The 13331-nt window shown below is 35.4% G+C and overlaps 1 protein-coding gene across 1 annotated transcript in view; it reads right to left on the bottom strand.

Annotated features, from left to right (window-relative positions):
- ARHGAP21 (Rho GTPase activating protein 21) overlaps nucleotides 1-13331 on the bottom strand; it is an 82234-nt gene that overhangs the window by 41394 nt on the left and 27509 nt on the right. Inside the window, 5 exon segments of the mRNA XM_038532057.1 lie at nucleotides 187-2080; nucleotides 3412-3441; nucleotides 9322-9376; nucleotides 11831-11909; nucleotides 12681-12773. Of these exon segments, the coding sequence (XP_038387985.1) occupies nucleotides 187-2080; nucleotides 3412-3441; nucleotides 9322-9376; nucleotides 11831-11909; nucleotides 12681-12773 (2151 nt within the window).

The raw sequence follows: 13331 nt of genomic DNA, 5'->3' as shown, positions 1-13331 counted from the left end.
CTCACTTGAAATAATTTTTGAGAGTAAAAGCTTATGGCTCTGGTTTCAGCATAGCTCAGGAAATTGAGGACAAATGTTTCAAAATCACAGCTAACGTTTTTGTGCCCGCTGCACTAGAACTAATACCTTGCTGAAAAGATGTGTAAAGCATTTGACGTGGCAGCCACTGAGTAAAGGGGAGCTTACCTATGAATGGGATGGATGCCAGCGAATCCCCAGGCGGGCTGGTACTTGAGGCCTTCCTTTCCTCCATTCTTTTTATATGGACCTCTCGGCGTGCATCATTAGGCAGCCAACAGGTCGTGTCTGACCCGGTCTCCTGGTCATTTACTGCCAAGATGTAAGACTGATGCCGTAAAGGCTGTGGTGTCTGGCGACCCGATGGGGGTTTTTCTCTTAGGACGACAGTTTCTCTATTATCTAAAGTATCTGCCTCCTGAATTTCGGCCTCTCGTAAATTTAGATCTTGATTTCTTTGAGGGACCAAGACTTCAAGATCCGAAGCGCCTGAGTTCTCACTGGTCTGAGGGACCGACTTCCCAGAAGTTCCAGAAGAAGAGGGCGCTTTCCCAGGCTCCACCTGGTGATCGGGGGCACTTTCGGTTCTAAGCCATGTCTGCTGATTCAACAGACTGTTCTGATGCAAGTGATTTACTGGTCTTTGGTCTTTGACAGAAACAAGTGAGTTCTGGCTGAAGGATGGTTTTGTGACATGCGGAGAAGGCGCTTTCAGGGAATTACTCCGGACTTTCACAAGAGGTGACCTGTCTTGTGAAACCCCTCGAGGCAGTGACATTCCACAAGTAGTCTGAAAACCTCTGTTGGGCTGTAGTGTTTTCAGATCTGGTGGCACTTTCTTAAACTGAGACACAGATCCCACTCCTCTGCTGGTCACTCGCCTGTTGTCAGAATTAACGCTCGGAGCCACGGTAAAACTTGAACCTCGAAAAGACTTGTGAATTTCTTGCTGCCTGGGTCTTTCATAAATCCCTCGCCTGTCATCCTGTTCTGTAAATCCACTCCACTTGTAAGTCTGCTTTCGTTCTCCATTCGAATCAGGTATCTGACTTTCAGAATTGACATTTTCTACGGGTTCACCCTGTCCCTCGATATAATCCCACGAATGAGTTCTGTGATTGCTAAAACTAACAGATGAAGATGCCAGTGCCCCTTGAGATGCACTTCGTGGACAATACTTCATTAGCACAGAATCCTCCAGCCTTTCCTGGGACACACTGCGCTGCCGGATCTGAACAGACTGGGGCACTCGATCGTGAGAGGTGCTTCGACGTCGTACCTGCAAAGTACTGCGGTTTGGTACCACCTGGTTATAATCTGTTGTGCTCTGAGATGCTGCTCGTAAACTATCTAGCCTTTCTTGAATTGTCCTACAACCTATGTGCAATCGTCTGTTATCAATATACTCTTTGTAAGTTTTATAGTTTTTCCAGTCTATGTGCTGATGGGAATTCGGAGAATAGTGATTAACAGATACAGAAGGGGAATCCACAGCTTGAGGTCTACTGCTTGAGATTCCTTCCGAATGTCCACTGTAATTGGTGGATTTAAGTAACATTCCCGAAGGTTCCAATGACCTGGAGCCTGCAGTCTGATGAATTAGATGGGCAGTGGGAATTGATGATGATGGTGATGTGGTCCTTGACACTGTTTTCAAAGAGGTCTGCTCATTTAGGCCATACCTCACCTCTTCGGTTCTATGTGAAGGAACTGTATGGTTGTTTCTATTAGTTAACAAATCTACAACCTTCTCAGAAGGTACAATGACAGTCCTTACACTTTCATTGCAAACACACACTGCTGTGTTCGATTTTACAACATCTGTTGGTGATGGAGGCACTTGTATTTCCATTCTGTAGGCCCTGCCAGGTTGTGTCAGCACTGGTGTACTGGTTTGCTGTTTGTTCGATGATGAATCTGGAGGAGATATTTCAACTGGCTGTGCCATGGCTGAAGGGGCAGACGGCAGCCAGGGATAGCAAATTGGTGGAGGTTCGGGGATATTGCGGGCATTACCACTGTAGGCTTCATTGCCTTTCAGGTAGGCATCTTGCGAATACGCCTACATGGAAAGGAGGAAAAAAGTGTCATTTAAGATTTATAAGACAACAATTTCCATTCTTGCAATGGACTGTTTTACTTTACTGTGCCCTATCTTATTCCTAAATGACATTCGCTAAAGCAAGCATGCAAACAAAACATAAGGATGCTCCACACATTTAGAAAAGGGCTAGTCTTTCAGGAATCAAATAAATTATAGAATTTGCAACAAATATAAATTACAACTGCCTGTTTTCTCAAAAGATTAAAACACACCAGTTTTTCTCCCAACCAATTAGAGATAAGCCTTGTTGCTTCTAAAATCTTCCCCATTCAAGTTTTATGATCTTTCAGCATTTGACAGGTTAAATGGCTGCCTGATAAAGCTCAGCAAAAGAAGATTTTGATCTTTTGCCAGAGTGAAGGCGAAGATATTAAAAATCTTAACCAAATACATTTTCACTCTGAGCACTACTGTCAGGACAAATTAATTATAACATATTGAGCAGTGTCTTGCCAATTAATGCTTACTGAGTCCTTAAAAATAATCCATTCTGATTAAATTAAATCCTAAGCCATGCTAAATATTTTAATATTTAAAAGAGAAAATATGTATGTTTAAATTGAGCATGTAAATTAAAGATACAAAAATATGAAACAAAGGAATTTATCTTCCTGTACATAATTTTTTTGTTTTAAGCTAATGCAAAATTATATTGAACGAATTTATTTGGTCTCTTTTACTTATTATAATGAAACATTTCTCTATTACTAACAGGCAGGCATGCAGTTCAAATGATCTTTTATCCATTATTTATGAAATTATCCAGCAATGTATTTCAAAACTTCAAAATAACTGAAATTAAAGGCAGAGATGCAATGAAACAAAACTAATTGATGGAACTGAGGACTAGGTCACATCTGAGATAGTGAGGTGTGGCATCGTGTTACATATCTTCTCCTAATCAAAACAAGCTTAATTCACATCTATCATCACATCCTGTCTTTGCATTAGATAGCTTGCAAAGCTCAAGTGCAGCCACAAACATAACAGCAAAGTACCAGGGAAAGAGAGAGGGTGAGAGACTTTAAAAAAAAAATCCACAAACAGGTAAATGTTATGTTTTAACATCAGTTATGCACAGGATTCAAAAGAAAACCAAACATGAAAACAAAAAATAAAGAAAATCAGGTATCACAAACACATTCTGCAAATTAGTAAGATTAACATAACACTACGGAGGAGTTTCTCTAAGCAAACTTACAGTTTTAATAGGTTGGCTTATTACATATCTCTATAAAACATAACTTAAAAAAAAAAAAGCAAGGAAATGGCTTCTGTGCATTTCTTACCAGAGCTGTGACATCCTTTGTAAACTGTAGCTAGCAGAAAATAGGAAAACATAGTAGAAGCTGCTTACTGATATAAAGACAGAATCATGTTGTCATATTGATGCTGGAAACAGCAAGCTAAAAATACATCTATACTGATTTCTCTGGAAGGTACCAAGAGAAGTAAAGGGCAGTGAAGCATAAAGAATAACTTCAGTATCCTTCTGAGCATCTTTTTCTCAGGCTTTTATCTGGCTCTTATTTGGGTTGTCTACCATTTCTGAAAGCAAAATACATCTGGTGACAGGCATTCCTAACAGCTATTTCCTTCAATAGGCACTGCTGTCTGATACTGTGCCACAAAGCTTCCCTTCCACAAGAGCAACATTGATGTCTCTCATTTCCCCTGAGCTTCTTCCATCTCTGCTTCCAGATGACGAAACGGATGCTCTATTATGCATTTAAAATAGTACAACCTCCTCCTTACCCTGTAAATCAGAGCACAACCACAAGCTGTCAGCTGACTGCAGCTGTCTTTACACTATGATTTGGAAAGAAAGAATGATTGTTGGATTAAATGTGTTTAACTCAAAAATCAAGATCTCTCACCACTGTACCTTTTGTCCTGTTTTGCTAGTTTAAGAAAATTATTACTGAATGGACATAAAAATATTACTTCCAGAGGAATTCTTTTAAAACTGATACTGAATATTATGGAACATAAACCAGAATGCAGTGGAAAAGCTGAGTAGATAAGAGAAAACATGCATGCCATAATATTTTTAAGGCATGAATACAGTCAATCAAAATATACATGTTGGGTTGTATGCCACTGACATAACAAGACTATCTTTTTGATGCTGATTATATTCACACCAATCCTTTTCCACGGTAGAAAGACTGTGTCTGGATGAGTGAACACTCTGGTACAGTATTTCCCACAGTATGCTTGTACAATTTTATGAAGCATCACCTGAAAGGGAGGGGGGACAGAGTATTCTCTATTCTCAATGATGTGGTGAAGGACTGACTAGTAGGTTTGACTTCTCAAAACCTCTACTACATTACATTGTAAAACTCAAAGGGAAAGGAGAAGCTTATTCGGGCACAGAACCCCTTTTTTTTCTGAAGGGGTTTTAATACAACTAGAATTTCTGCTGGAAAGTACCATCCTAGAACTAATAATTTACAGACACCTCCTTTATTCAAATTTGAGGACAATAAAACTATATGACAGGAACTATGAAAAACTTGAAAAAATATCTGACACACTTCAAACATCTCCAAGATTCTTATGTAACAACTCTAAATACTAAATAGCTTACTTTCATGGGTCTCCACTTCTGGGTAAAGTTATGCCAAATGGGTCCTCACATACATGCACGTGGACCATGCATTAACAGCAGATTCACTAAATAGAATATCCTGCACAGACAGTACTACTGCCTAATGTAAGCAGATATAATTGAGATGAATAAAACATGAATTCATTCAAGAGCAGTACTGAATTTCCTTACACATTCTCAGAGTCCATGAACACTAAAAAAGCTTGTTTATCTATCTATTTAAGAGTTCCTCATTCTGAGGGCACCTGGGTGGTGCAGTCACTTAGACAACAGACTCTTGGTGTGGGTTGGGATCTCAGAGTCACGAGATGGGCTCTATGCTCAACACAGGGTCTGCTTGAGATTCTCTCTCTCCTTCTGCCCTGCTCCCCCAGCCCCACTCATACTCTCTCCCTCCCTTAAAAAAAGAAAAAAAAAAAAAAAACTCCATTTGGATTAGAATTGTAAAGAGCATATTAAATAACATTTAACATTGACAGTCTGGATCCTGATTTTATGTACAGTATCTACCAGTAACTTAATCCTAAAATAATCTTCCCTTCGGTTTGAGTAGAGTTGCATCAAAATCTCTATTACCATACCTATTACCATTATACTACTACTACTATTGCATATTTATTATCTAATAAGTGGTAAAAACAGACAAAAAGTCCTACCAAAAAACCTGCAGAATAAGTTGGTAAGATTAAAATTCCTCCCTACCATTTCACCTTTAACAGGCTGACCTATTAATTTAATCCATTACTTTTGATAAAATAAAAATTAATTATATGTCTGTCTGTATAATAAAATACATGTCAAACATACCACAGCGAGGCATGGGAAAAGGGGATGGTATGCATACTTTATAACTTTCTAAATTATTTGTAACTTTTCTATCAAGCATGTAACTATTTTTATTATTCAAAAACTGATTTTGAAAAAGAACAAAGTAAATGCAAACTGGCAAAATATGAAAGAACCCTCCAGAATTTCTGGTCTTGCTTCCCTACTCTAGGCAGGACCACTTTCATGCACACTTGACAAATGGTCACCTAATTTTAAATACAATATTATACTGATTATGGAACATATTAAATACTTATTTTCAAGGTAATTCTAGTAAGTCTAAAGAAAAGCTTTGATTAAATTACATTTTCCAATTTATAGAACATAGTCACAGAGTGGCAAATAGGGCATTAGACTCAGAGCCTAGAGATGAATTAGAACAACAGTTCTGACACCAACAGCGTGACTGGGCTTAAGCCCTTTGATTCCTAATCTGCATCCAATGCCAGTAAAGAATGGTGGTTTAGTTGAAAGTACAGGCTCTAGTCTCATACCTGCCTTGGGTCAAGTCCTAGTATCATTGCTTTCTTCCCTGTTATTCTAGAAAAGCTGTTTAACCTTGCTATGTTTAATACAGAACAGCACAAATAGGCTCAGAGTGCCCTGTTCAAACACCAGACACACCCAAGAATCTCCACCACTATCAGAACTGATCAATCGAAAATTTGATGAGTCCTTTGAGCTAATTGCTTAACAAAATATCGTGATGCATCCACTGAAAAGAATGGCCAGGTCTAGTTCTCCTATCCTGAGCCCATTCCAGGAAGGGTTTTCTTCAGTCAGCATCACTCTCTAGGCCACGTAATGGATGGTGCCTGTTTCATTCATGCATAGCCAACATTTGAAATGGTGACGAAACCATTTTGTTTCTTTGAAAATGGAATAGAAAGTGTTTTTTTATTTTTAATAATACCCTCAAAAACTAAGATATCAGTGTCTAAAATATTGTTATAAAATACTGTCAAAAATAACTAAAAATGAATGTAATACTATTCATATTGTTAATGTAGAAAATATATGATGGTTCAGAAAATGAGGCTACCGAGTACAGGAGCACTAGTACCAGTACTAGTTTAGTAAAACTAGTAATTAGTCTTCATTTTATTTCATGTTTTTCAATATCACACATTATCATCTATAATCAGAAATTTATTATATACTTATCATGTATTATATACATGAGTCAAACTTTAAACCAAATTAAATTTTCTATGCCGCCTCTCAAAGATGACCTGAGCACCTCTAGAGCAATTTGGTGCATCCATCACTTCAGGAAAAGAAAATCCCATTGACACACAATCGCCCCGTTGCCTCGGCTAACATACATAAGCTACAAGAAGCTTTCACTTGGGTAAATAATTTTTACAATGGCTGTAAAAATGTTCATGTTTACTTTTTCTTTACAGTGAATATTCAACCTCACAGTATATATCTTTAAAAGCACATACTGTAGGTAACAGACTTAAGACCAACATAAATACTTAAGGCCATTTTAACCCCAGAATCTGTTAGAGAGAAGAATTTCTGCATATGCTTTTTGAAATCCCACATTCTCTTTGCATTTTATAATAGCTTTAAAAAATGACATTCTCAGATGCCCCGGCTAAGTCCTAATGTCCTTTAGGAAAAAGCATAGTAAGCATTAATTATATACACTCCTTTGATTTGTCTCATGAATTATAGTATGTTCAAGGCTGGGTTTAAAAGTGAGGTGTTTTGTTTTGTTTTTAAAGATTTTATTTATTTATTCATGAGACATACAGAGAGAGAGAGAGGGAGAGAGGCAGAGACATAGGCAGAGGGAGACACAAGCTCCCTGCCGGGAGCCCAATGTGGGACTCTATCCCAGGACCCTGGGATCACGCCCGGAGCCAAAGGCAGCCGTTCAACCACTGAACCACTCAGGCGTCCCAAAAGTGAGGTTTTCTTTTATCATTAAGGGCATATGCTTGTAATCTCTTAAGATTAAAATTCAAATAACATGTCTGAAAAACAAATTTTGTTACAATTTTACTAGAACCCTTTACTAATGAACTTTGAAGATCTGTGTGCTCATACCACTCAAGTGAATCAATTTTTTTCCGTGTGTGCAACACTTTGTATCTTGCCTTTGTTTGAAATATATATTTTTTAAGTAAAATATAGCAAATTAATCTTCTTTTCCACTGATCATGAAATTAGACAATTATTCCTCCCACTGCTGCTGCTTCCACATTGTTGCTCTTCATCAACCACACAGCGGGGTATGATGGTAATTTTGTGCTTGATTCCTGCCCTAGGAGTTCAGTACAATGCCAGCCATGCTGTGAAATGAGCACTGTTCGAAACAGCATCCAACCAGTGTCTTCACCTTGGCAAGGAAAGAGTCTACTACAGATGAGAAAATAGTTTTGTTTGGGAAGTGCATTCTGTCTTTGAGTCATTGGATTGCCAAGGAGGATTCAGGTAAAGCCTCCCCTACATCTGTGCCTCATCTCCTAGCCCTTTGTAACACCATAGTGGATTCCCTCATTTATTTCTAATTCGGGGAGTCCCATTGCCTTCAGTAGTTCTGCCTGCTGCTCTGCCATTCTGCTAAATTATCAGGGCAAGTACTCTACAACTAGCTCTCAATGCCTAGAAAAACTACCCTGCATAGTTGTACCTTCCTTGTTGAGACTCCCCAATGCCAAAAGAACTATGTGCTTAATCTGTTATCACTAAAAAGCCAGTCCTAAATAAAATCCACATGCCTTGAAAACACAAGGTAGATCCCCATGGATTTCAGTTAATTATATTTTACACAAATACTCAGAATCATTAGGATCAGTTTTAGTGATGTTTCTGTAAAAAAATGTTTACAGAAGAATACTTAGGACTTATGCCTTACAAATGAAAAAACATGACTTTGCCATTTCCATTCCCACCACAAAGATTCCATGTTGTACTTGAATTAAAAAACAATAACCACAGTTATTTGCTAAAAAGAATTTAAAAACCACAAATGTCAGTAGCCACTGCCATTTCTTAGATCAAGGTCAGCTTTCAGTGTGTTACCTAAAAGGTTTTCCTCATGCTGTCTTATTCTACGGAACTACAAAGTCAATTGAAGAGAAGTATTTTCTTGAATTAAATTTATATATGTTACCTTCTTTTTAACTGCTAGCAATATTTAAGTTCAACAAAGGAGTTAAGGATTCTATTCAATTCATTTTCTTTCTAAAACTGAGGAAAAAATTTAGGCTAAAAGCTAAAGTCTTCAATATTTCTCCCGTAAGATGCAGACTCCATTCATTGTGAACCTTACTTCTAATAGAATGAATTGATACTGTTACCAAAACTGTAGTAGGTTAATTTACAGTCATACATATTGAAAAGTTAAGAAATGGCTTTCATAAAATTTCTGTTCTCATAAGAAAAAAAAAAAGATTCTAATTCCTGGGGCTATACACTGAGCTTTGGCTTCTGGTCAAAGGACTACCTCGGATGCAATATCAGAGCAAACTCTTTAGGAATCTCATTCCAAATGGCAACAACAGAAGTACACTATAGAATCAATAAAATATTCTTATGTTAACTATAAAAACTGACAATATTTTTTTGTTTTTTGTTTGTTCATTTATTTTGCTAAAATGCCGAGAATTCTGACTCTGCTAAATGAACCAAAGGGAAATTTTTTCCTTCCCAGAATTTATATTCAGTCCACCTCCATCTTTAAAGAATTTTTATTAACATTTGAGACTACAGAACAATTCATATTTGAGTAAATAAAACTTACCACTTGGAGAATGTCTTCATCTTTTGGCATAACACTAAGTTCCAATGTCGTATCACTGAAATTGAATATATATAAAAATTATGTTAGGGGAGGTGCAAGTGTATAAAAGAGAAATAAAAGAAAGATAGTTAGCTCAGAATTACTTTTTAAATTTGCTTATGAGTTTAATTTTTGTTTTTATAAATATTTACTTATCAAACCCAAATCATTAAAATAAAAAGCAGTTACTTTTATAAATAAAGCTAATTATGAAGGAAAGAAGGGATCCTGCCATATGTTTGAGCTATTCATAAGAGTCTTCTTTATAAAGTGTTTCTAATTTAGGGACATTAAATATATTACTTATTTTAAATATTCCTGGAACAGAACTCTTCAGTATATATTTATTCATTATTTTAATTCAAATCACAGAAAAATTATATATTTTTACCACATATTTTCACTATTTATCAAGTTAAAAATACATTCACATGAAATTAACCAAAGAGCCCTCAAATTTAACATTTTAAGTCATATAAAACATCTAAATTTTGAAATATTCCCTCTTGGCCTCAGAAGTGAAGGAAATCAGAGTTTACCCTCAAAACTATCAAAATGACTCATTTTTAAAAACTACATAGCATTTCAACTATTTGCTTTCTTCTCTGACTTAATTTTAGAGCTTAAACAGCTTAAAGTCTCACTTTATTTTGGTACTATAAATGTCCTGTTAAAAGATAGAGAAGTTTCTCTAGGTTTAAAAAAGCACCAAGGGGTAAATTATACTCAGTCTTGTGATCTAGAATTACATTTAGAAAAAGCAACGATACTGGGATGCTCCCGTCAAGTAATTCAGTATCTAACCTAAGAATATCAGATTTTTTTCTTCCCCCAATACAATCAAGAGATTAAGAAACAATCAGACAACAACAACAAAAAAAAAGAAAACAAAACCTAATAGTTTACTGGTGTCACTTTTTGTTAGATTTGAACCCTTATTATCAGGTTCATAAATGCTCAGAATAGTAAACCATAAGAACCACAGGTTCAAATAAATTTTATTAATCAAATATGTAGGTACTTGTATTTCAATATTTAGAGTTGGTAGAAAATACATACTGATGTTTAGATAAATTCTTCTGCAAGGATACATTTTTACATTAATACACTGCAGAATCTCAATGGCTTTGTGCTGCATTATCCATTTGCTACCAACTGCAGACAAAAGGAACACAATTTTTTTAAAATAAAATAAGATCATGAAAAAACAGTATTTCTCTATTTTTCAAATTGCTTTATTGGCTGAAAAATCAAGACTGTCATTCCAAAGTGTTATTAACTCCAAGAGATAAACTGCACCAGTAACAAAAAAATTAATGAGGATTTTGAGGAAAACAAAGATTAAGTTATGGTTACTTGGAAAAAGTATTTTTCAAGAAAAGATGTTAACAAATATACTAAAAAAATCCAACACCAATATGTTGTATCTATGATGAACTAATTTAAGAGAATAAAAATAGGGGTGATCTCCCCACTGCCTCGGAGTGGCTTTAAATTCTTCACAATCCCCTGTTCTCTCCAATACTTAAGATCAAATAGGGATCACTGTCAGAAACACCTAGAATCCAATATTAGAGGCAAGATTTAAGATTTGCTTTCCCTAAATTTAATTAAATATTAAAACAGTAAGAAAAATATTCAGAGAGCAATAAATCACAATCACATCACCTAATCGTAAAAATGACAATGCTTTTGAGCATTCATGTAACTAACTTAGATTACAGCATGAACTGCTTTAGACATAGTTAGAGGAGCTTGATAAAAGTCTTCAGAAAATAATGAACTTCACTTTAATTACAAAGGGATGATCTGGACAATGGGACCCCAATCAGGGCCTACTCTTGACAGGAATTCAATATGCTAACCACTTTGGCTTTCAAATTCTTTATTTATAATTTAGAAAAATTTTCTAGGTGTGTGGTAGACAGAAAAATAGCAGGACTAAGTTATCTTTGAGGTCTCAGGTTATTCTGTACATATTTATTTGCCTTTAGAACTCAAAATTCTTTTATCCTGTAGAACGCAGGTAGACAGACAGATTCAAAGAGAATTTCTTGCTGTCTTTGCTAAAACAAATGAATAAATTTGAGCCAAGAGTATTTAAAGATATTGGAGTAAGCGGTTTTAAAGTAAATTTTAATATGCATTTATATTTTTATTACAAATTATAAATTTAATCGTCATTTCAAATAAAAGTGAGAAACTTAGAGTAAATCTAAAATATGTTCCTTTTAGATTCTTAAGGACTTTAATCACAAATCTGATATATTTGCCGAAGCAAAGCACCAAGTAAGCTACCATCAGGTATTCATCCTTGGCAGTTCTCACATGTATTATCCACTCCAAGGGAAAGTCCCACATCTCCCCATCCCATTATAGAATATAGACAATACTATATTGAATCTACTTGCTTCACTTATTTATAAACATCCATCTTTGGACAAAATTAATCATATTTCGAGAATCTTACCTGTTTTGAATTAAAGCAATTACTTGGGAGTAGGTCTTTCCAATAACACTTTCTCCATTGACTTTTATAATTCGATCACCTTCAAAGAGAAGTAAAAAAAAAAAAAATACATGAGGAATTCCATAAAAGATCATTTCTGACTACTTTTGAAATATTTCTTGAGTAATGTACTTATTTTTGATATATTCCTCCTATTTTTTAAAGCATCTTTCACAAACATGAATCTAAATTTTAATGTATACAGCTTCTGATGAAATATAGCTTAGGTCTTAGAAGCTCTAGTCAGGGATGAATTTAGAAATTCCAAAAGCTATAGTCACCAGGTGACCCTGGCTACACTATTTATGCCCATTATTTGTTTTCTGAGTTGCAAAACTACTAGTTATTCCTTTGTTTACCCTGTCACTTCCTTGCCTTGGAGACTTAAATTACTCTTCGTAGTGCAATAATTAATCAACTCATCTCTGGCAGATAAGGTACTTCTAGAACATAGAGATCCAAGATTATTTCAATTTTGTCAATACATATCTGTACCATTTTACTATTTTGTAATCCTTATCAAAATTAAATGTAGGCACTTTTAAGAAAGCCTCCAAGAGCCTGTTATCTAAGTGGTAACCAAAAGTGCTCCTAATTAATAATTTATATTATTTGTGTCCAAACCCATCTATTTAGGTATCAAGAAACATACAGATAACTAGGTTCCAAAAACAGTAATAACTGACATGAAGATACAGGAAAGAACATACAGAAGGAGATAATGAAAAATATGGAAAATGAAATATGGAAGAAAGAAGAAATAAAGGAAAAAAGAAATCTGGAGGTATTGTTTAAAGAGGAATATCAGTACCTGTACATAATCCAGCTTCAAAAGCAGGTCCTCCTTCTTTAACCTGTTTAACAAATATGGTATCCATTGGTTCCAAGCGGTTTCTTTGTTTTCCTATGGGAGAGAAAAAGTCCAAGGCACAATCTTACTTCACAGTATTTTATTAAAATACTGAAATAGAAAAAATAAATAAATAAATAAATAAATAAATAAATAAATAAAATACTGAACTAGAAAATGATATTTTAGACAATTAAGCAAAGATTTTTAATGAAGTGTTAAATACATATCCTGAATTTGGATGCTAAAATCACAATTTAGGAGTTTTCATTAACTCAAACATTTATTTTGTTTCTTCTGTAACACAACCACCATCACGGCAAGAGTAATGGTATCTATTTAGTGGGTACATTCTGTATGTAAATTACTACACTGAGAGTTAATTTCCATATCACATGTTACTACTACTATTGCATAAAAGGGGAAACTGAGGACAAGAGAGATTAAATCCTCCAAGGTCACATAGCTAGATTACACAGGGAGTACTTTACTGCTTTTTAACACTCCACTGGGCTAAGTCCTAAGTTATAACAATGATGGAAGATACAGTCCTTTCCCTTCAGGGACTACAGTCGGAGAGAGATGTACAAACCAAAAATGGCACTATGGTAT

The sequence above is a fragment of the Canis lupus genome, chromosome 2, assembly GCF_011100685.1.
Source record: "Canis lupus familiaris isolate Mischka breed German Shepherd chromosome 2, alternate assembly UU_Cfam_GSD_1.0, whole genome shotgun sequence".
Lineage (NCBI taxonomy): Eukaryota > Metazoa > Chordata > Mammalia > Carnivora > Canidae > Canis > Canis lupus.
This window is presented reverse-complemented; position numbering and strand designations above follow the sequence as displayed.